Source organism: Anabrus simplex, chromosome 6 (assembly GCF_040414725.1).
Source record: "Anabrus simplex isolate iqAnaSimp1 chromosome 6, ASM4041472v1, whole genome shotgun sequence".
Lineage (NCBI taxonomy): Eukaryota > Metazoa > Arthropoda > Insecta > Orthoptera > Tettigoniidae > Anabrus > Anabrus simplex.
Window position 1 is genome coordinate 173,575,489 of NC_090270.1, and position 27,095 is coordinate 173,602,583.

Genomic DNA, 27,095 nt, shown 5'->3' on the forward strand with positions numbered 1-27,095 from the left:
TGCTAGAGCATTTGTTTGTAGTGTGCATGCATCTGCACCCCATGAAGTACCAGCTGGTCTACCCAGCAAGTTGTAACGGCTTTTAAGCTTAGCAGCCAGTTTCTCACGATGGCGTTGATAGGTTAAGGACCTGTCTAAAGTTACACCAAGATATTTTGGGTTGGTATTACACTGCAGTGTGTGGTTTCCGAACCTGATCGTAGGTTGATAGTTTGCCAGCCTGTTATTTAGGTGGAACATAGCTACACTCTGTAAAGCAATGTGTAATCAAATGTAAATAAAATGTAAGGAACTGTTGGGGAATGTGACTTTTCACCCATCCTGTACTCTTCAATTTCATCCCTTTTTATAATGATCTTAGCCACTTCACTTATTCACAGCTTCTATTCACTGTCCGAACCATTGTATTTCTCACTTTGATGATAATTACCTACAAATATGATAATAGCAATTATTTTACACATGCACAACTAGAAACTCCTAGCTATTATTCATAGCATTTCATTCAGTACAAGTTACATCATCATCATCACCACCACCACTCTGAACAGTTAATAATACCCAAATATTCTGCAATTCAAAACACACAAGAATTAAAGGAAATCATTTCATGAAGTCTACCAGTGTAAATGTGATATCTGACAGCTTTTGCATGAAAAATCTATTGGTCTGTTTTTGCAATGACTATATCAGCAATCTGATAATGTGACACTCTGAAACTATAATGATAGGAGACAAAGAATTTTCTATGTACACACTATATATTTCTAAGAATACACAATACTCACTGCAAGTCAGAAAAATAAATCTCTCTACTGACATGGAATGCAATGATACACAGACATAGATTTCAGTTCTTTCACTAAAATATCATCACTTAAGCAGTTTTAGTGCAATTATAAAATTTCACATTTATCTGAATATCTTATTTCTTGATTCTCTGTCTTTTTTTACAATTCCACACATGTTTGTACAATTCTTAAAATTAATCTTATATTACAAAACAAATAATCTGTACAACACGTGTTATCTCTGATTTTTACTATATGTAAAGCTCTTGTTGTTCTTCTTTCCCAAGAACTTGGCTGCTTTCTTTGCCTGGAAGGACACAAAAAAATAATATCAGAAAACATTGCAAAATAGCAAGAATATATACAGTATTTATCCGATTGTAAGCCGACCTATTCTTACTTCTTCCTTGGTTGAAAAATGCCCCTCGGCTTGGAATTGGTATCATTCACATAACTCGTAAAGTAGATACAGTAGAACCTCGATAATTCGAAATTGGTTAATTCAAAATTTCGCCTAATTCGAAGCAGCTATCATTCCCGGAAACATGAGGTTCGGTTTTGCATGTTATTTAAATCATTTAATTCGAAATACAGATGATTCATAATTCGAAGAACAATGTCGGCCCCGTTACCGAAATTTAGACTTTTAATTTGAAACTGCCTTTACATTTTGAAAAAAAAAGAGAGTAATTTACAGAGTAATTTAAATTCAAAAGTTCTCTGCGTCATGAAAGAACGCGCCTTCCAGAACGTGAAGGGTTAACTTTGCGCACTTGCACTTACTTCGGCGTGTCTACAGTGAGCTTCATATCTGCTATGTTCAAGCAAAATCGTAATTATTTTGTACTGGGCGTTTTTAGGATGTCACAATATCACATTAGGACGTCACAATATCACATAGCAGACAGTGTGCGGAGAGGTAGAATCCGCGAACACTGCTGATGCCGACAGTTGGCGAAAAAGCGTGGCTTATAGCCTATAATCGATTCGTACGCACCAAACAATATTGGCAATGCCGATGAAACTGCATTGTTTGTTTGTTTTATTTTTTTAAAATGCTGAGGCCAAACGGGCTTATGGTTTTAAAGGAGAATTGCCAGCCGGGAAATATACTGTGTTGCTATGCAGTGCACACTGCACTCGGAAGCGAGAGATTTTCTTCCCCTGTCATATGAAAGTTCGAAAAGCCATGATGTTTTAAGGGTGTCGGGTACTTTCCATGCCAGTACAAGGCATCTAAAAATGCAGACAGTTCAGTAATCCAAAATACTGTATAAAGCATTTGCACAGGGGAGCCAGCATAATATTTTCTCGTCTTTGAATCGTGTTTTTCTTCCTTTTGTTGCGTGAGGTTATGTTTGTCATTCTTTTATACAAGAGCATTATTTGAATAATGTAAATGCACCTTGTTGGATAAATTTCTGAAATAGTGTTTTCCATGGCATTTGAAAAGTTTAAACTGAGAATCAAGGTGATTGCATGCATTAATGGGTCTTAGAAGTGCCATGGTGGGAAATCGTACAAGTATAGTCACTGTACCGTTGTAATGTGGACGGAAGCGAGAGACTTTCTCCCCTCATCATAGGAAAGCTCGATAAGCCGCGATGTTTTAAGGGCATCGGGTACATTCCATGCAAGCACAAGGCATCTAAAATGCATACAGTACAGTAATCCAATGAATAAAGCACTTGCACAGGGGAGCCAGTATAGATTTCTCATCGTCTTTGAATCACGTTTTCTTTCTTTTGAGTTCACTGCGAGAGGTTATGTTCGCCGGTGAGTTATCCAAGTGCATTATTTGAATACTGTAAATGCACCTTGTTGGATACATTTTGGAAATAGATTTTTCCAAGGCATTTGAGAGCTTTAAACTGTGAATCAAGGTTAATTGCATGCAGTAACGGGTCTTAGAATAATATTGTGACGCTGCAAGGTTTGGCATTTCTGAAATACGTGTTGGCGGTTAATTCAAAATCACGTAATTCGAAGTCCGATTTTTGCACCCCAGCGACTTTGAATTAACGAGGTTTTACTGTAATACTTTTTATTGACACAATAGGAAAAACTTTTGAAATATAATGCCAGAAGCCGCCATAAGCAAGTATTTGCTATCATGTAGATTCAAGTCCAGTTTCATCAAAGGCTGTTAAATGTATACTAACAACTTGTTAGTTAACACTGTGATAGTGGCAGAACCAACCGGTTTTTCAGCGCAACTCGATGTGATTTTGTTTCGATACATACAGCCATAAAACAAGGCACGTGAAATCAATACAAACAGGTTGTCTCAAGATCTGAATCCGAAACCCTGGCTAAGAATAGGAAACTGTTTTTTACAGACCTCAATCATCCTTTCCATGCTGTTCAGGATCTCTTTGTAACTTGTCCCCACTTCAAACTGTGTTCGGGTTTGAGCGTTAATAAATATTATACTGTCATTTTTCAGAGCCTGGCTAGAACTACTCTCTGATTTGAAGGTTAGGATAATTAATCACTTGAACATTAAGCAATATCCCTTCTGATAGCAGCACATTTCAGATTTTTTTTTCGAGGTGATTCTTGCGAGTGTGCTATTTATTGACCTAAAATACCACCAAAACAGCAAATTTCAGAGGCGTCTTGGATAATCTATTGTTGCTGTTCTTCTAGTGAAGGAAATACTAGCATTGTCTCCCAACATTAAATAAAAAACAGTTGTTTGTGCATTTAAAAAGTGTTCATTCTTGAATGTGTTTGATGTATGAAGTTAACAAAAAAAGTGACAAGGAAATAAGATGACAAATCTGAATCATTTGATGGTGATGACTGACTAAACAATTAAATAGCAGAAAATTATTCCTTATGCATTGTGTGCTTCATTAATACATTTAAAAAAGTTAGTTTCTGATTTCCCAGGGGTCGGCTTACAATAGGTGTCGGCTTATAATCGAATAACTTTAGTATGTACAGTGAAATCTCATTAGTGTGTTCCTCATTATGACATTTGCTCGCTTTAGCACATCATAAATTCAAAGTCCCAATTCCTATCATGTTATATCTAGGCAAAAAACCTCACTCAACACGTTAAAACTTTTTGCTATCACAGCTTAGTACAATCACACTTTTCCCAGCCCTGAAAATGTTCTTTGTTATCTCTAGTATATGGAATGTGATCATGCTGATGATAGGTCTACTAGATGGCAGAGTAAACTGAATCTATCTTGGGTGCCTACAGCTGAGTTTTAATGAATTTTGTTGGTTAAACACAAAATTTGTCACCAGGGATCTTTTACATGCTGACATCATACACATGGAGTGCCAAATGGATTTTTCTCCGCCCTTCAAATATCTGACTATATCTGCCAGGTTTGAACCTGCTATCTTGGGATCTGGAGGCTGACACTCTTACCACTGATCCACAGAGGCAAGTTATGGAATGTGATTTCCAACACAGATAACAGCCCTCGCCAGAAGAGGCAGGTTAGGGAATGTTTACAATAATGGAAAAAGCCTTTAATTCCTGAACTGCACAGGGTAAATTGCATCTTCGGGGAGCAAGTTGTTGGCCTCAGGAAAGTTCAGTTTTGCTTGCCGGTTAGCAGTAAAGTTGCTGACTAACCCAGCAAGTCTGTCTGTGCTTACATTTCACATTCCAGTCAGAAGCATACTTGCCAACTTGACAAAACAAAAAGCAGGAGATTTTGATATGAAAATCAGGAAAAACCAGGATACAATTGGTCAAAACTGCTTATTCTAGTATCTTGTGCAATACAGGAGTATTATGGTATATATTATAACACTTATTGTTTCAAAACCTGACTGTTGCTATAGGAGGCTGCAAGGCTAAAAATTACACATATCTATTCCCTCACAGAAAGTGAGTGAGATGATTGGTCTCAGATAAGCCTTCCGAAAATAGTATGAATTTATGCTCCACATGTGTGAATCAATCATGCACTTAGATGCATTACTTAGGAAATGCATAGATTAATATACTGCATCACATGCCTGCACGATTATGCGAAGTGCAATGCTATTTTTATCAAGTAATAAATTAAAATTTGCCAGAATTATCTCCAAATGGCTCCTAAATTCTCTAGAAAAGTCACTAGTCACTATCTTTCAAATTCTGTCAATAAATGATTAAAATAGACTCCACATCTAGCGACTAGTCTCTAGAATCGACTAGACTGATGTGAAAACAAACACGAACTAGCACGCGAGAGATTTACAATCGATATACGTGTTGTGATATACAGGTTCCAATAAACATTGCACATTCACGCGCATTTCTCATATTAATAAACGTCAATATTTCATTTGAAAGCGGCCAATGAGCGAAGGACTTTTTTTAACAGAAGTACTGTCACTACTTTTTTTTGTCTGAAGTGTGAAGGTATAAAGTGCAAATGGCCCTGAGGTTCACTCAGCCTACACCAAAAATGAATATCAGGTTAATTCCTGTGGGCAAAGGCGGCCGGGTGTAGAGTTAACCACTCTACCCCACCAAGTGCCGAGATGACTCTGCTTTGCTTCGTGAAGGTATAAAATGTGTACTGTTTTATTTTTTAATCATTATTCATCATTATATGTGTTAAGTGCATCTATAATTATATGTACTTTATTTTTAGGTATTATGTTTCCCACATCTATAGTTTTTTTTTTTTCGCAACCCCACCGAGAACGATGAATTGAGGTTCCACTGAATAATAATAATAATAATAATAATAATAATAATAATAATAATAATAATAATAATAATAATAATAATGATGTTGACACAACAGTCATGAAGTCATGAAAAACACACAGCATTTGCAATCAACCAGAACATTCTAAATTCAGTCACAGGCTTTCAGTCCCCAAACGGAAAACTTTAACTATTAACAATCAAATGCGCTAGATGTACACCCTTATTAATGCACACACCCCAATCAGCAATGATAATGAGGCAAACACTCCAAAGGTAGATGATTTCTGGGAAGAGTTAGATTAGAACAAACAAACACACATCCCTGATAATCATCACATTAAAATACCACTGGGTGACTTTAACACTGAGGTAGGACAGGAAAAAGTATACATGAAAATGGTGGGGGAATACGAAGCTCATACAAGACCAACAGAAATGGTGAAAGGCTTATAGAATTTTGTAGACACTTTAATTTGAAGCTGATGTCCAACCATTTCAAGAAGCTACCAAGGAAACAAATGACGTGGACATTACCAAACAAACTACTGGGAGAATACCAGATTGATCATGTTGCAATCTCCAACAGAAGACAAAAGGAAATTACTAATGTTGAAGTCATGAGAGGAGCCAACATAAAGAGAGATCATTATCTAACAGCCATCAAGATAAAGTTTGTTCCAATGCAGTAAAAAATGCTGAAACAACAGGATACTAAGATTCAATATTCAAAAGCAGAATCAGAACAGTAACAGGTACCAAGGAAACAACTGACTGGAATCAGATGCAGCAGACCATGATACACTGAGCGGCACGAAAAACCCAACACTTCAATTTCTTTCAAAACTGAAGTTTATTTTAAATTTATGATACTTTTATGACATTATTCCACTATCTTATGATAGAATATTGTGGTTCGGTCCCATCTAAGTGTCCAACAATGAAAAAAAATGATTATAAACAAATTGAACCAATAAAGCCAAAAGATGCACATTTCAAGGAAATATTGAGTAAGCTCATAAAAGTAACGCACTTCTGTTTTGATGTTATACACTTCACAGACCTCGGAGACGATCTCAGGGACCTCTGTTTGCATCTTCAAAAGCGTCTATTGCCACCTCTTGCACCAACCTTTCAGGCATGCTCCTGATTAATGCGGTAATGTCCTGTTGAGGAATCATCTCCCATTCTTCCAGGAGGGCGTTCTGTAGGTCCTGTAGAGTCTCTGGATAGTGCTGACGGGCTCTTCTCCCCAGCTGGTCTCAAACGTGCTCAATAGGATTCAAATTAGGGCTTTGAGCAGGCCAAGCCATAGCAAGAATCCCTGTTTCACCCAAGAATTCTTGCACAATTCTCGCAAAGTGTGGGCGTGAATTGTCGTGCATTAGTGTAAAATCATCACCAATAAATGGAGTGAAAGGCATAACATGCTTTAGAAGGATTTCCTCCACATACCAATGTGCGGTAAGGCTCCCATTCTCCATGAAGACCAAATCTGTCCTTGCAGCTGTATTGATTTCTGCCCACACCATCACAGAACCATCCTGAAAAGGCGTCCTGAATGAGAATGTGCAAGGGGAATACCTTTCCCCTGGCCTTCTCCAGACTCTCTCTCTCCTGTCAGGTGATCGGAGGCCAAATCGTGACTCATCGGTGAACAACACTCGATTCCATTGTTGTACTGTCTAGCCAAGATGTTCCCTTATTAATGGTTATGAATTTCATGTTTTTGGTCCGTATTGAACTGAGAATAATATATAAGTAATAATAATAACAACGTAAACGTTTCCACCTTTTCAATACTAAAATATATTCACAAAATTATAAATTACACGGTACTAGTTTCGACACATCTAGGGGTCATCATCAGCCGTATTGGAGCAAAGATCACTTTTGGCGAAATCCTAAGAAAATGTTCTTTTAAAGAATAACAAGTGAAATGAGATGTTATTATGGTAATACAAGGAATATACATACTAAGAGGTTTTTAACAAAGCATAAAGTATAAATGGGGTGTTGTAAAAATTATAATCATGGAAATCAGTAAGTTCTTGTATTGAAATGAAATATGGCTTAGGAAGAGGGCTTAAGGTGGGGCTGAAGGGTGCGGGAGAAAGTGTAATTGTCTTGGAAAAGTACCTTTGATTAAATTTAGGATTGAGTTTAGGTTGGCTGCATTATTGTTTCTGAGGAAAGTGATAAATAGATCGAAGAGAATGTTGGGTTTCTCAGAGATTTCATCGAGATTGTGACTGGCATTAAAGTATTGGTTTAGGTGTATGTAGTAATTTTCCATTATGTTGAGTAAAGGGCCCTTGTTTGCTAATACGAGGATGTCCATGTCTTGTTCAATATTGGTGAAATTATGGTTATAATCTTGCATGTGTTGGCCGATGGCTGAAAACCTGTTGTATTTTATTGCGTTAGTGTGCTCGTGGTATCTGATAATGAAGTTTCTCCAGATTTGCCCGATGTAGGTTTTTTTACAGGTGGTACATTTGATTCTATAAACTCCTGATTTTAAAAAACTGCTGGTCTTGTTGATGTGTGAAGTATTGTATTGATATCATTGTTGAACGTGAAGGTGGAAAATGTTAGAGGTTTGGTTATTTCTTTTTTGAGGGTAGTTTTTGGGCGATGTTTGTGTTTATTGATTATCCTTTCTATAAAATGATTGCTGAAGCCGTTGAATTTTGCGATTCTGCAGATTGTATTGAGTTCGTTTTTTAGATCTTTATTGGACATAGGTATGCTGAAGGCTCGGTGAACTAGGCTGTTGTATGTGGCTCGTTTGTGGGACTGGGGGTGCACTGAATCTTGGCGAATGGTGGAGGCTGTTTGAGTGGGTTTTCTGAAAATTTTATAACTGAAAGAATCTGAGTTTCCAGTGATGGTTAAATCTAGAAAGTTGATTTTTTGATTTGATTCGGATTCTAGTGTGAATTTGATATGAGGATCAATATTGTTGAGTCTTAAGAGGATGGTGGGTGCGTTAATTGATTTGTCATTCATGATTACAAAGACATCGTCGACATATCTGGCCCAAAAGACAATGTTTTCGAATTCGTTGTCAATTTTGGTGTATTCAAGGAAGTCCAGGTATATTTCTGCTAAGATACCTGAGGCCAGTGACCCCATTGCCAAACCATTTTGTTGATATATGTCGATGATAACTTCTTCACTTTTGACAATGTCATATATCAACAAAATGGTTTGGCAATGGGGTCACCGGCCTCAGGTATCTTAGCAGAAATATACCTGGACTTCCTCGAATACACCAAAATTGACAACGAATTCGAAAACATTCTCTTTTGGTCCAGATATGTCGACGATGTCTTTGTAATCATGAATGACAAATCAATTAACGCACCCACCACCCTCTTAAGACTCAACAATATTGATCCTCATATCAAATTCACACTAGAATCCGAATCAAATCAAAAAATCAACTTTCTAGATTTAACCATCACTAGAAACTCAGATTCTTTCAGTTATAAAATTTTCAGAAAACCCACTCAAACAGCCTCCACCATTCGCCAAGATTCAGTGCACCCCCAGTCCCACAAACGAGCCACATACAACAGCCTAGTTCACCGAGCCTTCAGCATACCTATGTCCAATAAAGATCTAAAAAACGAACTCAATACAATCCGCGGAATCGCAAAATTCAACGGCTTCTGCAATCATTTTATAGAAAGGATAATCAATAAACACAAACATCGCCCAAAAACTACCCTCAAAAAAGAAATAACCAAACCTCTAACATTTTCCACCTTCACGTTCAACAATGATATCTATACAATACTTCACACATCAACAAGACCAGCAGTTTTTTAAAATCAGGAGTTTATAGAATCAAATGTACCACCTGTAAAAAAACCTACATCGGGCAAACCGGGAGAAACTTCATTATCAGATACCACGAGCACACTAACGCAATAAAATACAACAGGTTTTCAGCCATCGGCCAACACATGCAAGATTATAACCATAATTTCACCAATATTGAACAAGACATGGACATCCTCGTATTAGCAAACAAGGGCCCTTTACTCAACATAATGGAAAATTACTACATACACCTAAACCAATACTTTAATGCCAGTCACAATCTCGACGAAATCTCAGAGAAACCCAACATTCTCTTCGATCTATTTATCACTTTCCTCAGAAACAATAATGCAGCCAACCTAAACTCAATCCTAAATTTAATCAAAGGTACTTTTCCAAGACAATTACACTTTCTCCCGCACCCTTCAGCCCCACCTTAAGCCCTCTTCCTAAGCCATATTTCATTTCAATACAAGAACTTACTGATTTCCATGATTATAATTTTTACAACACCCCATTTATACTTTATTCTTTGTTAAAAACCTCTTAGTATGTATATTCCTTGTATTATTAACTATTACCATAATAACATCCCATTTCACTTGTTATTCTTTAAAAGAACATTTTCTTAGGATTTCGCCAAAAGTGATCTTTGCTCCAATATGGCTGATGATGACCCCTAGATGGGTCGAAACTAGTACCGTGTAATTTATAATTTTGTGAATATATTTTAGTATTGAAAAGGTGGAAACGTTTACGTTGTTATTATTATTACTTATATATTAAGATGTTCCCTTGCAAAACGCAGTCAAGCTGTGCGATGCTCTCTGGTGAGTTCCGGACCAGTAGCAGGTGTTTTGGGACTTAAGATTGGCTTCTTCCAGTCTTCTTCGAACGGTTCTCTCACTAACATTGACCCCTCGATCTTGGTGGAGTCGATTTCGTGCTTTAAGGCGGTGGTGTGACGGTTGCGGAGAACTTGAAGTTGTAAGAAGTGATCATCTCTCTCCGATGTTGCTCTTCTCTGCCCTGATCCTGGTCTCCTTACAAAGCCTCCAGTTTCCCTGTACCTTCGTATGGTTCTGGAAATCGTGGAAGGTGTAGTCCTCAACACTTCTGCAACATAATGCATGTTGCGACCATCTTCTACCAAAGCAACAGCTTTCGCAGTTTGTTCAGGGCTTAACGGCATGTTTATTCCAGAAAGCTGATTAAGACAATCACAGAAAGATCTTAGAAACATGTGTGATTGAAAGGGGAACAATTAAAGGTACAACAATAAGCACTACAAGAGCGCGGGAAAACATTATTGGCTCACATCCAGCTATGTGTTTTCCAGATTACATGGGTAAAAACAATTGAGACTGGTACAATAAACATTCAACACTTCATTGTTTCTCGCAAAGCAACACCAATAACATACCCTGTCTTTAAAAATTGGTTGAAGTGCTTCACTTTGATATAATTACACATCATTTATACATCATTTATTGGGTGTTGCGTTTTTCATGCCGCCCATTGTAGAAGCAGCCAAGCAAAACCGTGACGCTCAAGAAAACTTAAAAACATCTATGGTGGAATGAAAGGTGTGAACAAGCAACATCACTCAGGCTGCAAGCATGGAAGTGGTGGTCCTCATTGAGAAAAAAAAGAACTGCCAAAATCTTAAGGGGGGAGAACATTTGATAACCTGGACAATACTGAAGGACAGAGCAGCCAGATGTAAGTAATACAGTAGAAGTCCGTTATAGCGAGTAGGGATATAATGAGAACCCCGTTGTAACGACAGGTTTTTTAATGTCCCTTCAAAATTCCTATATTAAATTGTACAATAGCCTTTGGTTACAATGAGAAACCTTTCACTGAGTTATCCGTTATTACAAGAGATTTTAACGTGTTTTATTTTCCGTTATTGGTAATTATTTATTTTAATATGGTGTGGCTCAGGCTATGAAGCCTGCTGTTATGCCAAACCACCTTACATGTGCTATATTGTACAAACTACAGAATATTAAAATTCCTAATTATATATAATAAATTATAAAATTAAACTTAAATAACAGTTATAAACAAAAGGTAACTTTCTGAGAGTTACTATAAAAAATTAAATACTAATTTCTTAAGTCTATGTACCATATATAACATCTTTAAAAAAATATATTTCTACTATGTATGTCTCTAATTATGCTAGAAGGGAATCACAGGCAGGAGCGTATGGTTGCAGGTATGAATGAGTTGCCGTAACCAGTCCTGTGCTAAATTGGGAAGCTCAATAGGGAAGAGGTTTCTGACCTTGTAGGTATACTGTTTGGGGATGACAAGTATTTAAGATCCATTCTCATATAACTTGGTGTGCCTGTGCGGAGGACGTAGTGGACAAGCGAAACAGGGTGAAGGTTTCTTCTCTCCGCCAAATATAACCATGACAGCTGTTCAAGACAGGGTGATATATGACAATACCTGGGCATATTTAATACAAAACAGACGCATGTATTATAAGCCCGCTGAAGTTTAGCTTTAAGTGTGGTGTTAAGGTTGTTGTATATTATGTCACCATAATCAAAGATGGGTAGAATTAAGCTTTGAACAAGTAACTTTTTCATATTTAGTGGAAGGAGATCTCGTAAACTTTTAAGGGAGTGCAAAGAAAATAATACTCGTTGGCAAATTTTCATCGTGTGCTCCATCCAGTTTATTTATTATCTATACACTTCAGCAAAAAACTATCAATTATTTTTTCCACATAACTCTTGATATTCCATGAACTAAAGTACGGTAAATATATGTGTATTACTGTGACAGTTTTACACAATTAGATTACAAAACCTTCCTCGAAAAGATTGACAAACAGTGCAGCAGCAGGTCTCTTGCAAAGGATTTTTATTGGCACCATTATACTCTCTTTCATATCAAGCATTCACATGAAGCGATAGTTCTTTCGGATGTCACACATCATTTTCCGTTATCGATAGTTATACTCTTCAGTGCAAGTAGCTAGCAAAACATTATCGAATATATTTTTCCGCGTAACTCTCGATACTCCACAAACTAAAGTACGGTAAATATTTGTACATTAACATGACAGTTTTACACAATTAGATTACAAAAACTTCCACGAAACAATCAACAAAAATTGGAGCAACGGGTCTCTTGCAAACAATTTTATTAGTACCATTATACTCTCGTTCGTATCAAGAATTCACACAAAGCGGTAGATCTTTCGGATGTCACAAATTTGTTAGGTTGGTCAACCTGTTACGACTATGCATTGTCGCAATGAAGAGTTCTTTTTTTTTTTTTGCTAGTTGCTTTATGTTGCACCGACACAGATAGGTCTTATGGCGACAATGGGATAGGAAAGGCCTAGGAGTTGGAAGGAAGCGGCCATGGCCTTAATTAAGGTACATTCCCAGCATTTGCCTGGTGTGAAAATGGGAAACCATGGAAAACCATCTTCAGGGCTGCCGACAGTGGGGCTCGAATCCACGATCTCCCGCATATAAGCTCACAGCCAAGCACCTCTACGCGCACGGCCAACTCGCCCGGTGAAGAGTTCTCTATCGAGCTGCTATTACTGCTGTCATACGCAGAGTGAAACCACTTCTTGTGTTGCTTAAGTCATGATTTCCTTAGTGCGCGTGTCTAAAATTGCTTTCTGTGTGAAATGTGAACAGTCTGTCTATTGTTTATTTAAAAGATCGAGTTTCTTTTCATACCGTGTGAAGAAGTCATTTAGGTCCTATTAATGATATTAAAAGCAAACTGACTGTACTGTGTAGTGTTAATTTAAATTTCTGTTTGTCTCCAGTTTGTGGTACTGTGAACAGTATAGTTCGAACTGTTGGCTGTTTCTAAGTTGTGTTTAGGGTCTTCGTTCTTTTCGAAAATACTATCAGTAATAGAACAAATCCACTTCATTCTGCTGTGACTTAACACATTACAATGTCGAGTGGGAAATGAAAATCGTCAAATTTGGCTACAAAATATGAAACTGTGCAGGCATGTGAAAAAAGCAGTGTGAGCAAAAGTTAAATAGGCATGCAGGATAATTTAACATCTTCGACTCTATTTACTATCCTTAAAAATAAGGGAAAAAAATCAAAGACGCTGTTTCAAAAGTTAGCAGTTCAAGCGGGAGTAAAAAAAACTGCGGGGTGCGGACCATGCTGACCTTGAAGCTGCCCTTTGTCAGTGGTTTACCTGACGAGCTGCAGGTGTTCATATTTCACGACCCGTGTTAAAATTTAAGGCGCAAGACTTGGCTCTCAGACTAAATATTTCAGACTTCCAGTGGAGCGACGGATGGTTAAACTGCTTTAAAGCCAGACATGGCATTTCGCTTCACACAATAAAAGGCAAATCGGGAAGTGTAGACGAAAAAGCCGGAAATGACTGGCTTCCAATTCTCTGTGAAATTCTTAAATGGAACGAGCTCAAAGATGTCTACAACGCTGAGGAATCTGCACTTTTCTATAATTTATTATCCCAAAGGACTCTTGTGGTGAAGGGTGACCCCTGCAAAGGTGGAAAACGCAGCAGAGAATGACTAACCATTCTTTTGTGCTGCAAATACCAGGGTGGTTTCTGGAAAGGGCAATCGTGCATGGAACAAATCCGGAACCTCGACAATGCTGAAGGACAGAGCTGCCAGATGCAAGTAATACAGTAGAAGTCCGTGTTGTGGGAAACCATATCTCCCAATGCAATTTCTACATGCTTCAGACACGCTGGCTTCCGACGAAGTGAAACAGAAAGCAAAGTTATTGAGGAGGAACTCCCTCATCTTGAAGTGCCACATAGGTGGAATCATGCCTCTTCTCAGCTGGAAGTCACCTGTCAATTTGGCGATTATGTCAAAGGTGACGAAGGTGTGCCTGTGTGCAGGGATCTGAGTGAGAGTTAAATTCTTGAACTTGTTAGGTCTACTAACTCACATGATGAATTCGACGAGAGTAAGGAGGACGGAGACATCACAGACGTACCAACATAGTCTGCAGTCATGAGTGCTTTAGATGTATTAAAAACATTTTATACAGTAAATGATAAATCGCTACCCGATTTGGTGGCTATCCAGCGAGTGGAGAATTTTGTGATAAGGAACACCATTGCCGGCAAAGACTGAAGCAAGCGACTTTGGACTCCTTCCTTAAGCCTCTGTAAGGTAACTACTGTATTCAAATTTAGTGTTGTGAATGGGAACTTTAAATGCAAATGTAATATAGCATAGAATAGTTTTAACTTTCATTTTGCAGGGTGAAACATTTTTAATCACTACACTTTTTGACAGTTTTGGTAACTGGTTCCTTGTTTGAATTATGCTGGTGTGTTTTATTTTGCATTATAAAAGGTTGTGTGTTGAAACGTAATTCATGTCTTGTCGATTAAAGACTTTGGCAGACATGACCATTGGAATTTGAGTATTAACAGTGTGCGCTAGGTTGCCAGGCATGCTGGGATTACTAGGAATGTAGCCAACAAAAATGGCTTCATGGTCGGGGATGTTGCGTGTGTATTTACATGTTCCTCGCGGTTCGGGTGACCATGTGTCCCGAAGCATGTTACTCTTATCCGTCGGTGCAAACTTCCCAAAATTGCGGAGTAAGTAACTACGCCACAGTTACAAATTTCTGATAACTAATGGCAACATAGTGTTCCTACTGGAAGTACAGAACTGAGGCATACTTCTAGTTTCGATCGGCCCACAGGTGACCCAAAGGTTTTTTTTAGAAAATCTTCCATTCATATCACTTCGGGTCACCCTGTGTTCAGATTGTTGTCTATCCTATATTTTTATGCGAGAATCGCTTAGCGCGGTTACGGTGAATGAAGCCTACAATGCTGCTACCTTCAGGTGGCAGATTGTTGTTTAATACAAGGAGTACCACTCTTCTGGCATCTCGTGTAACCTATTCCTATCCACATTGCTCTCAGGTAAGTGAATATAAGTTTTCTAATTTTTATTTATTGGATATGTTTATCATCTTATTTACATTTACAAGCAAGTTCACGTCCTTTTTTTTAAGGCATGGAGCCTTTGCATTCTGACACACCCGTGGTACGGAAAAGAAAGAGCTTTAGGACGGCATTGGATCCCGGATGAATTGCTCATTATTTGGAACAAAGTGATAACAGTGACGGTGATTTCTCTTCAGTATCTGATGATGACCCTAAGTACAGCTTTGTCCTTTTTGATATTATTTTGTTACAAGCATGATATGAAAATAATTAACATAGGCCTATCATATTCCCATAAAAACTGATGAATGAATGAGAAACTAACATTTACTTCTGGGGTCATTTCTGGGTCACGTACTTGTTGAATCGGAAAACTGTCATAGAGGTAAATACATCAGAATGTCTCCTCAACAATAATGCATGCAACAAGTGCTCCAGCATTGTTTTGGGTTTCATAATAGGGACTAACCAAAGACAAATTCGCCTGGTCACCGGTGACCCGAACCGATAATAACTAAAGGCAGCATCGGGTCACTGGTGGGCCGATAGATGTAAAATTAAGTCATCAAAACTCATTGCCGCAGGGAACGTGTTCATTGCTAAAGTATGAAGCACATCTCTGCCTATATTTAGGGAGCTCCGTAGAGTATCACAATAAAATGGAAGCGTATGAGAAGATAAAGAGAAATTTCTCCAGGAAGTGGACAGCTTCTATGTTTAATATTGTATGATAACCTGTAAGTAAACACCATCAGTAATGTTCAATTTATGACGATCTTCACATATTATTATTATTATTATTGAATTCCTAATATGTTTTCATGCAATAAGATATGAATTTCTGTTGCATTGCTATAATTTTTTTTTCAATTCGTGTGTGTAAGTACAAAATAACATAACCTCTGCAAGTGATGTTAAGGCAGTAAATACATTAAAAAATTATGTAGAAGATCAACATTCATCTTTTTCCCCATGTAAATTATGCCTTACAGTGCGTTTCTCTTCCTTTTAAGAATATATCACACTGCTAGTCCAAGAACCACAACTGCTGGTTGCCTTTTCTCCATCTTCTCTTCTTCATCCATTCCCTTTTCCAGATTCTCTCTGGGTAGGGTAGTGTATCAAAGCCCTCAACCATACTTGATCTTTCCACCCTTAGCTTTCTCTGCCTAATCCCAGTCATTTTTTGTATCTTTCCCATCTTTAACTTAGCTATCACAAATCTGTGATCTTCTTCAAAAGATTCACTTGGGAGGGCTGTTACATCTACCAACATTTTTCTGTTACTTTTCTCGACCAAAATGTAATCTATTAGAGTTTTGATTTCGTTATCCCAACTATATTTTATCTTCTGACTGTTTTTCTTTTGAAACCATGTGTTACCAATGATCAGCTTATTTCTTCTACAAAAAAGTCTACCAAAATATTTCCAGCCTTGTTTCTGTTCCCATATCCAAATGATCCTATAATCTCTTCATCTCCTTTTCTTTCCTGACCTACTTGGGCATTCATGTCTCCTATGATCACAACTTGTTTGTCCTGTATATGGCCTTCCAGATATTCAAGGTATTCCTCTAAATCCGTATCTGTACTTCCTGTTTGTGGAGCATACCCTTGAACATCACTTTCAAGTCTCAATATGACCTTAATCAACCTGTCATTTATGTTTTCAACCAATTCTAGGTATTCCTCTAGGTCTTTTCTAATTATGAGACCTAAACCGTTTTTGGCTTTTCTTCTTCCACTATAGTGCAAGGTGTATCCTTTCTTTAGTTTCCTCTCACCTTTTCCTTTCCATTTGGTCTCACTGATTCCCAGCAATGCTATATCTTTGTCAACCATAAAATCTCCAATTTCTTCCACTTTCCCTGTTAGTGTCACTACACTGATGGTTGCTATCTTGATGTATTTGCATTTGGTTGCTGGTCGCCCATTTCTCACATTTCTCCCAGCATCACAAAAACTGCACGTTCCTTGTAGGGAATGCCTTACCATTTTGCAAGTCGCTTGTGGGGAACGCCCTAGCATTTTCCGAGGCTTTTATTACGATGGGTTCACCACTCCCAAAGGCATTTTAGAGCTACTGCCAGCTGAAACTTGTAGGCTGCGCCTCTGGAGTACAGACGCTACAGTTGATATGGGGTTTTCAGTGGCATTTCCTCCACTGAGGGACCATTTCCCTTCTATAAGGACTCCTCTGCCCTTAGCCGTTGGTCCTTATAATGGGTCAGGCTATTTACTGCCGCCCAACACTCGGCGTTGAGACAATGGCTGCATGGTTTAATCCATTACCATAGCAGATTTAACTGGACAGACAGGCCCTTTCTCTATATTAAAACAAAATTCTATCAAACCTTGACAAATATTTTCAAATCTTGTCAAACCTTCAGCAATGTTAAACAATCTTTGACAAAATTTGAAATTTTTCTTGTGAAGTATTGAACTGAAAGAAAAAATGTTATGGTGTACAACAGGCATTTTTAGTTGTGTGTTCTGAAGGCCAGATTTAAATTGAACACGATCGATCATCCATATCGATTTCTCACTACGTCTGCTAGCTGCACTAGCGACCTATCTGGTGCTGATGATTATTAATCCCCGCTGACTGGTGAAAAGAAACATTCAAGTTTGAAATGAGAGAGAACATGCCTTCATAATTCTTCTTCTTCATAAGTGTGTGAATAATGGGACAGATAGCTTTCGTTAGCTTGGTAAAAAAGGCTGAAATAAACAACTGATTTCAGAAGTGGTAATAGTGATGATGATGATGATGATGATGATGATGATGATGATGATATTGACCTGAGTCCCACTAACTACTTTTACAATTTTCGGAGACACCAATATGCCGGAATTTAGTCCCGCAGGAGTTCTTTTACGTACCAGTAAATCTACTGACCAGAGGCTGATGTATTTCAACACCTTCAAATACCACTGGACTGAGCCAGGATTGAACCTGCCAAGTTGGGGTCAGAAGGCCAGTGCCTCAACCATCTGAGCTACTCAGCCCGGCAGTTGATTTCAGTACTACAGTAGGTACAGTAATTATCTCAAGATACGTCAGCATGCATCACTGATTTCAGAGGTTAGTTTGTGTATTATCACGTTGGTTTAAATTTCTTTTTTTGCTAGTTGCTTTACATTGCACTGACACAGATAGGTCTTATGGCGACGATGGGACAGGAAAGGGCTAGGAGTGGGAAGGAAGCGGCCGTGGCCTTAATTAAGGTATAGCCCCAGCATTTGCCTGGTGTGAAAACGGGAAACCACGGAAAACCATTTTCAGGGCTGCTGACAGTGGGGTTCGAACCTACTATCTCCCGAATACTGGATACTGGCTGCACTTAAGCGACTGCAGCTATCGAGCTCGGTAGGTTTAAATTTCAGAAAGGCTGTTCCCTCGTAAATTTACAGCGAAAATATTACTTTGCTGGGATGTACAATATGTTTCCATGATACATTAATAGTGAAGTTTTTTTGGCTACCTTTTCTTAAATTTATGGAAAATCGGATATAAGGACAATCCGCTATAGCACGTAAATTTTTTTGCCGTTACAAATTCTCGCTATAACAGACTTTTACTATATTAACACGTGAGAGGTCGCACCTGTTTTAGAACGCGAGAGGTCGCGCGAAGGCAAATTGCTCACGCTTAATATTCTAATGAACTGCTATTTTCCTTTTGTAGTGAATGCTCTGATAAAAATATAAATATGTATCCTGTTTAACTGCCTTTCAACTAGTACTAACATAATTACCCAGTAACAATATTTTCTTAATGTAAAAAATTAATGATTTTTTTTGCAAAATCTGGTAAAATTACGTGAGTTTCTAAAGAACGCAAGAGGTCACGCGTGAGCAAATTGCCTCAACATAAGCATTTGTAAATTTCAATGAATGATTTGGTCACAATTCAAGATAAAACTACAGGACCACACTTCACTGAAAGCCACCATAAACCTCATGATCTTTACTTAAGAAACTTTCTTGGAAATACAGTCATGTAAGGACACACTATGCGAGGGGTCGCTCGAAGGCAATTTGCCGCGGCAGATGCGAGAGTGAAAGAAAACTTACAACTACTCCAGAACGCAGCAGGCAATACACTGATGAAAATCAACGTCAGGCGGGAGAGAGGGAGGGGAAGGATGAAACGAGCACCCTAAGCCCTACAGCGGCCAGCAATGAAATTATTAACAAATATTTAAAAAGTGCGGCAAATTGCCATGGGTACGACCTCTCGCGTGTTAAGAAAAGTTACCATTGTTGAAGTTCCAACTTATGTTTACTCTAATAGTCACAAAATTTGGAGTACAATTTGTTCCAATTATATAAAACAATGAGAGAGGCCTGTTTTCCAAAAATAATAAGGCCATTATATGAAAGGCACCAACCAGAGCTTTAATAACGTGCTGCTCCACCTTGGTCAGTCCTCATTTGCTTATGTTTTTAAAACTATTTTTAAGGGATGTATTCTTAAACAAAACACTTTTGCTCTATGGTCCACAAATCCTTAGTAATTTCAGCTATTTACCATAGAATTTATGGTAAATGTTCAAATCATATAAATAGAGAATGGATTTTTATGCAGTAATAGGCTTGACTGCAACCTACTTAAGCGAGTACCAATTATCTCCTCCTGCGAAATGATTCTGCTATGAAATTTATAGAAACATTAGGAGTACGGTCAAGTAAGACTCTCACAATTTATGTAACTCTCACTACATTAACTACAGTGTGGGCTAGACTATACCAAACAAGTTTGCAGTCCAATCTATTACTGCATAAAAATCTGGACTCTGGATATAAACAAACTCAAAATTATATGTTACAAAAGAATTTACCTTTGGCTGTTTGATATTGTGGAAAGCATTGCCTTTCTGACTATTTGAATTTTTGCTACCTCCTTGGAATTTGGTAAAATTGACACTGCTGTAGTCAAACGGCTTAAACTCTGTCTTGAGTTCTTTCTGGGTTCGTTCAGTTTTCACTTTCTGTTGCGGTTTAGGCTCCACTTTTGGTTTCTTCTTTGCCTGTTTGGGCACCAATGATTCTTCACTCGACTGGGAGGACAGACTACTGTGTTCATGTTTCCTCTTCCCTGTCACCTGCACAAAACAAGACCATCATTTGAAAGTCATAGTATTACATTTTGTAACAAAGAGTAGACAACTAAAAAAATCTAAAGAAACTGTCATTCTACATGATTGCTGACATTGTGATCATAGCTGTAGGATCTCCAGAATCTGAACTATAGGAAAGTGATATCACCTTTTGAAAATTTCATGTTTATTGATCGGGGTTTGAACTGCAATAACTTCACTAAGAAACCAGCGACAATGTCGGCTACCATGCTCCCAATAGATAAATAAACAGATTACTGATAATGGTGATTATCTCTGCTAAATTTCTGTTCCATGGTCATAAAATAAGAAAGCTAAGCCTGGTGTGAAAATGGAAAACCATCTTTGGGAAGGTTAATAGTAAGGTAACACAGGGCGAGACGGTCATGCGGATAGGAGCGTGCAGCTGTGAGCTCGCATCTGGGAGATAGATATTTTTAGATATTTTATTCTTCCACCATCAAGTACAGAAAATGTACACTAGGTATTGTCAGTATTAATAAAAATAATCTATATACAATATCTTAGTAACTATGCCTGAGTCATTAGAAAAATTATTTTAGCTACCTATATTAAGTCAGTTTTTGAAATACCACATTCTAGATACTCTTCTACACTATAAAATGCCTTTTTCCTTAAGAATTGTGACAGTACCATGTTAAATGCACTATTGTCTAATGTTCGAATAGGTAGTGGAAGCTTATTGTACATCTTAAGCTGTTGATAACAGTGGCTGTTTGTGCTTTTACTAAGTCTGGAGTAAGGAGTATCCAGATCATTCATGTATCTTGTGTCGTGCATGTGAACTGTAGATCTTTCTTTAAATTTGGAAAGATTCTCTTTCACATGCATAATATTTGTAAGAATATATAAACAGGGAACTGTCATAATTTTTAGGCTCACAAAGGAAGTTTTACAGGAGTCTCTAAATTCTAATCCAGCAATTAGATGGACTGCCTTTTTCTGCCATATAAATACATTATTTGATGCGGGACAATTTCCCCATAACCTGATCCCATACAGTATATGAGGGTGAAAGAAAGCATGATAGGATGCAAGTAGCATATCCCGACTGATGCAGGTTTTCAGTTTCCGCAACAGATACCACACCCTGGCTAATCTTTTACAGAGTTCTGATGTATGTATTTCCCATGTAAGTCTTGTATCTACATGTAGGCCTAATAATTTAACAGAATTACGGCAGCCATTATTTACAGTGTGATCCAAGGTAAATATGATATTTTCTGTTTTAGTGACGTTAATAGTTAATTTATTGTGATGAAACCAGTTTTCAGCAATTTTAACAGATGTGTTGACTTGGTTTTGTAGTGTTGTGATATCAACATTACTGTTTACGAAAGTTGTATCATCAGCATATAGAACTGATGAACATTACATGCTAGGTCATTGATATAGACCAAAAACAGGAAAGGTCCCAAAACAGACCCTTGTGGGACACCTGTTTTAACCGTTTCCATAACAGATTTTTTATCACTTATTACCACCATCTGTCTCCTTTGATGGAGATAGGATGCCATTAATTTCAGTTCATGACCCCTTACTCCATAATAACCAAGCTTGTGAATTAGGATTTCATGCGAGACACAATCAAAAGCTTTTGTCAGGTCAATTAATGTAGCACCTGTGACTGTTTTATTCTCAAAATTATTTAATATGTCTTTGATGACACATTCAACTGCTTTTATCGTTGAATGACCCTTTCTAAATCCAAACTGTTTGTTGTAAAGCAAATTATTTTTGAAAAAGTACTCATCGAGTTGTATAAATATACAGGATTCAATAATTTTGCTCAGAATGGGTACTATTGTTATAGGGCGGTAATTTGATGGGCACATTCTATCCCCCTTTTTAAAGGTAGGTATCACTTTAGACATCTTTAAACACTCAGGAAAAACACATTGTCTAAGCATTAAATTCATTAAAAATGTCAATGGCATTAATATCATGTCAATAACTGCTTTGATTGTATTGTTAGAGAGACCATAAATGTCTTGGGTACTAGATGAATTCAAATTTGTGACAATACTTCTGACTGTTTGCAGATTTACTTCCACCCACCTAAAATCATTATTCAATACATTTGAGGGAAGATCAAAGTTATGCAACCAGTCTGAGAAATTATGTTTACTTGCATCCCCATCTGATGAAATGCTATTATCCTGATCACATGTGCTTTAATGTGCATTGATAAAATACCTATTACACTGATCAGGTTCTAGAGGAATCACATCTTTGTTATTTAAAGTATGACTAGCACTTCTTATGATAGACCATGCAGCTTTGCATTTATTGTTCGCACTTTGGATATACCTGTCTTTTGCTGCAAGTTTAGCCTCATGTATATGTTTTTTATATAATTTCCTGTAGTTTTTGAATATTTCTTTATCCTTTAAATTATTATTTAATTTATACTTATTATAATAAGCTAACATAATCCTACGCATTTTACCGAAATTAGGCGTAAACCAGTTTTTAACTCTATTTCTTGGTTTAGAGCTGTTGGCCTTTATAGTTACAACTTTTTCAGGGAAGGCTGAATTAAAATATATCATTATCGTGTTAATGAAATAAGAAAATGCAAGGTTGACATCATTCATGGCGTAAAGGCTAGTCCAGTCTGTTCTTATTAATTTGTCTTGGAATTCATTAACCCCTTTAATTGATATGACACGTCTGATGCATTTTAATTCTTTTGATGACTTGATAACTCTTCTCTTACAGTTAACTTTAAATTCAACCCAAATACCACCATGGTCTGACAATGCATCTTGTCCTAGAAATGAACATTTGTAAAATGATTTGTGTACATTGGTTACAACATTATCTAGGCATGCATTATTTCTTGTGGGTTCACCATGTGTACAATATAAGTCATGCGATCTTAACATATTAAGGAAGTTTTGAGTATTTTGTGATACCTCTAAGATATTTACATTAAAGTCACCAGCTATAGCAATCTTTTGATCATATTTACAAGTTAAATAAGAAATCAACTTCTCTAACTGTGATATAAATAATTTTACGTTGGTGTTAGGGGCACGATACACAGATACTACAACAAAATCATATTCACACAATCTAATAGCTACTGATTCACATAGGTTATTAATGCAAAAGGAGGAAACATCTGTTACTTCAAATTTAAGTGATTTCTTAACATATATTGCAGCTCCACCATGTGTTAGTGGGAAGTCTCTAGTAAACATACTTCCTAATTCAAAATCATGAGGTATATATAGATTGGTCTCATCTCTAGTCAGCCAGTGCTCATTTACACACAAAACATCAGTAGGCATTTTATTGAGTATTACATCTAATTCATCCATTTTATTTCTAATTGACTGTAAGTTAATGTGAAAAATAACTATGTTGCTCATGATTGTTTCTACTGGTTCATTGATTTTAGTGATCTGATGAGAACCTAACCTAGTCTGTCTACCTTGCCCATTAATACTATTCTCCAATAACAGTTTTAAAAGTACCTAACCTGTCTAGACTACCATAAGCATTAATATCATTCCTTGACTCTAACACAACAGACCAACCTACATCGGTCATTTTCTCTAGTTTTTTAGAGGAATAGGAAAAGTTTTACACTCGACATCTTTAATTGCATTAGCAAACTCTAATATACTATTTACAACATACCTTTTTCCCAACCTATTTAGGTGCAGACCATGCCAGGTATGAAATCTTCTTCCTAAATTACTTATATCTACATATTTTACATTCTTGAAGTGCCTACATATTTTCAAAAGTTCTTCATTGACCTTGTTTACCTCCTTGTTAACACAAGACCATGCCGGAAAATCGTGTCTATGAGGAACCGAAAATACCACAACATTGGTGTGATGCAACTCTTGGAATCTTGATCTGAGGGAAGATATCATTCCCCTTGCGTTATTTCTTCCCACGTCGTTAGTCCCTGCTAGATAAACAGCAACCCCCGTAGCTCCTAAATGTTTACAGTATTTTTTACTTTCTGAGGTTATGTCATTAAAATTTGCACCAGGCTTAATCACAGCAGAAACATCATGCTTGCTGTTTCTAATTAATTCTAAAGCAATATTCCTCCCCTGACTATCGGCAAAAATCTTATCTTCACAGATTTTCGCGAGGTTTGGCAACTTGGTTTTACAATATTCTTGTTACTTTCACTTCGAACATCCAACAAATTTACTTCAGAGCTGTTATCTACAGATTCATGAGTGCCACTTGCAAGGGGTTCAAACCTATTCCTTAAAACAGGAAAGTGACAATCGTCCTTTATCTGCTTTTTGAAGCCCGCATATTTTACCGGCACTGATTCCCATCGTCTACAGTTTTTAGGCCTAACTGTTTCAGTTCGCACAGGTTCATAATTCGAATCCAACTCGACCTCTAATCCACAGTTCAAATATTTACACTCCATCATATTAATCTTATCCTTAAGTGCATCATTTTCAGCTTTAAGATCCTCAATGTCCTTTCGCAAAATATTGATAATTTCCAACGCATTTTCATACTCTCTATCTTTAGATTTCGAGCCGCCATCACCAATAACAATATTCGCAACGCACTGATCACAAAACCAGTCTTCAATTGCATTAAATTTTTCCTCCCTGGACCTCTTCCCGCACTTAAAATGCCACCAACGATCGCACAATTTACACAGGATGCTGTTTTTAACTGTTTTACGGCATTTACCGCACTTATAATCAAGTTTTACACTTACTTTCTCGGGAGTAGACATAACTGTGTTCACCAAGGTTCTTAAACACTACTAAAGGTTGGGCCCAACGCGAGACGAGCTGCTATTGGTTAACGAAATGACGTCACAGTAGGAGCAAAGCAGCCGAGTCCAGAGCGCACAAATCAGTAGGAGTCTCGTAATACCAGCAAACATTATAGTCTCTCAGAACTAATTGCAGACCAGACATAAAGATTACTGCTTTTATACGAGTGAAAAAGAGTATAACATAGTTTTTCATTATTTCTCGTACGAATAAGGTATAAATGTCATGTAACGGTGCATTGACCAACGCTTGAAATTTATTAACATTTCCAAGTTCCTCTATTTAGTTTGAGGAAGGTTACGTGCTCTCAAATCTGTTAACATAAATATTTAGAAATATGAAATGTTTGTAATATTAAATTTTGACAGCAAAACTTCCGTAATGGAACTACCGTATGTTAACATACGATATACTGACTTACTTCCGCAGGTATTGAGTTTAGAGCTTAACACACATTATAATAGCAGCAGAAGTAAGTTCATATTCGAAACCATGCATAGATATACCTACTTTTTAAAATTAAAGAATAAGAAAGAATAGGAAAAACAATTAGAACACAGTCCTACCCGTGAGATCAGACGTCATGAAGTGTTTGCTTTTGAAGATGAAATCCACTGTCGTGCCTTTCGCCGATGAGCTGCTATGGATTTTTCAGTTCTTGCCCGAATGTTCATTTGTCGTATGCGTATAAATGTTCTCGTTTTAACATACATTTTTACTATTTCTTGTGGTATAGCGAGGATTTTAGTGTTAATTATTTGACACACTTTGCGTATAATATAAGGTATGTGTCACAGTTCAGCGCCGGCCCCGTGGTGTAGGAGTAGCGTTCTTGCCTCTCGCCCAGGGGGCCCCGGGTTTGATTCCCGGCCAGCTCAGGGATTTTTCTCTCCACCTGAGGACTGGTTCGAGGTCCACTCAGCCTACGTGATTAGAATTGAGGAGCCCAGTATAATGGCCGAGAGGATGCGTCGTGCTGACCACACGACCCCTCGTAATCTGCAGGCCTTCGGGCTGAGCAGCAGTCGCTGGGCAGGCCAAGGCCTTTTCAAAGGCGTTACGTGCCGTGGATTTTTTGGTTACAGTTCAGCACCTCCATGAGTGTCCGTCAAAATTAACTTAAATTCCTTTATTTGGTTTACCCTTCTTCCGATGGAACGAGTAGACCTCCCCGAGATAACCTCTATTCATCCCACAAGAGCTGTACGAGAAGAAATGGAAAGCATTTCCCCGGTGGGACTTCCCATTGACCCGTCATATTTTCTTCCACGGAAGGCGAGGTATCGAAATCCCTCTGCTGAACAATCAGGTGTCGCTGTAGATTGCGGCACAGTTTTCTATCGCAATGATACTATGAACACAGAAATTTCACTCCAGCTACTATTACACTATTCACGCAACTAACGAAAAGAAATTAAGTGCACCCCACTGCACGAAACACAGCAACTTAAACAGAGATTTCACAGAAACGAACTACGACTCTCTCTCACTCTCTCTCTCTCTCTCTACGCAAAATACAGTAGGCCACTATATAAACCAACAGCAATATACGGAAAGAAATTACGTATAGATATTACGTAGAAATCCTGTCTTTATAAGACAGACAGCTATAAACAATATAAGATACACGTGCGGTTGTATGCTACACAGCCACGGTGCTCCTGTGATGACGTCACGAGCAGGACGAGGGAAAACTAACATCTACTGCGCAACCAATCTGGGCCACCCGTGCGTGTTCACAATACCGGACGCCATCTTGTACTTGTGGGTTTGAACCCCATTGTTGGCAGCCCTGAAGATGGTTTTCTGTAGTTTCCCATTTTCACACCAGGCAAATGCTGGGGCTGTACCTTAATTAAGGCCACGGCCGCTTCCTTCTCATTCCTAGACCTTTCCTCTCCCATTGTCGCCATAAGACCTATCTGTGTCG

The 27,095-nt window shown here is 37.8% G+C and overlaps 1 protein-coding gene across 1 annotated transcript in view; it reads right to left on the bottom strand.

The window, feature by feature from the left end:
- Positions 1 to 381: 381 nt before the first annotated feature.
- Rrp6 (exosome component Rrp6) overlaps positions 382 to 27,095 on the bottom strand; it is a 189,046-nt gene continuing 162,332 nt past the window's right edge. Inside the window, exons 15-16 of the mRNA XM_067149157.2 lie at positions 20,091 to 20,354; positions 382 to 1,098 (exon numbers count right to left, since the gene is read on the bottom strand). Coding sequence (XP_067005258.2) covers positions 1,027 to 1,098; positions 20,091 to 20,354 — 336 coding nt within the window. The 3' untranslated portion in view covers positions 382 to 1,026. The remainder of the gene's footprint in view (positions 1,099 to 20,090; positions 20,355 to 27,095) is intronic.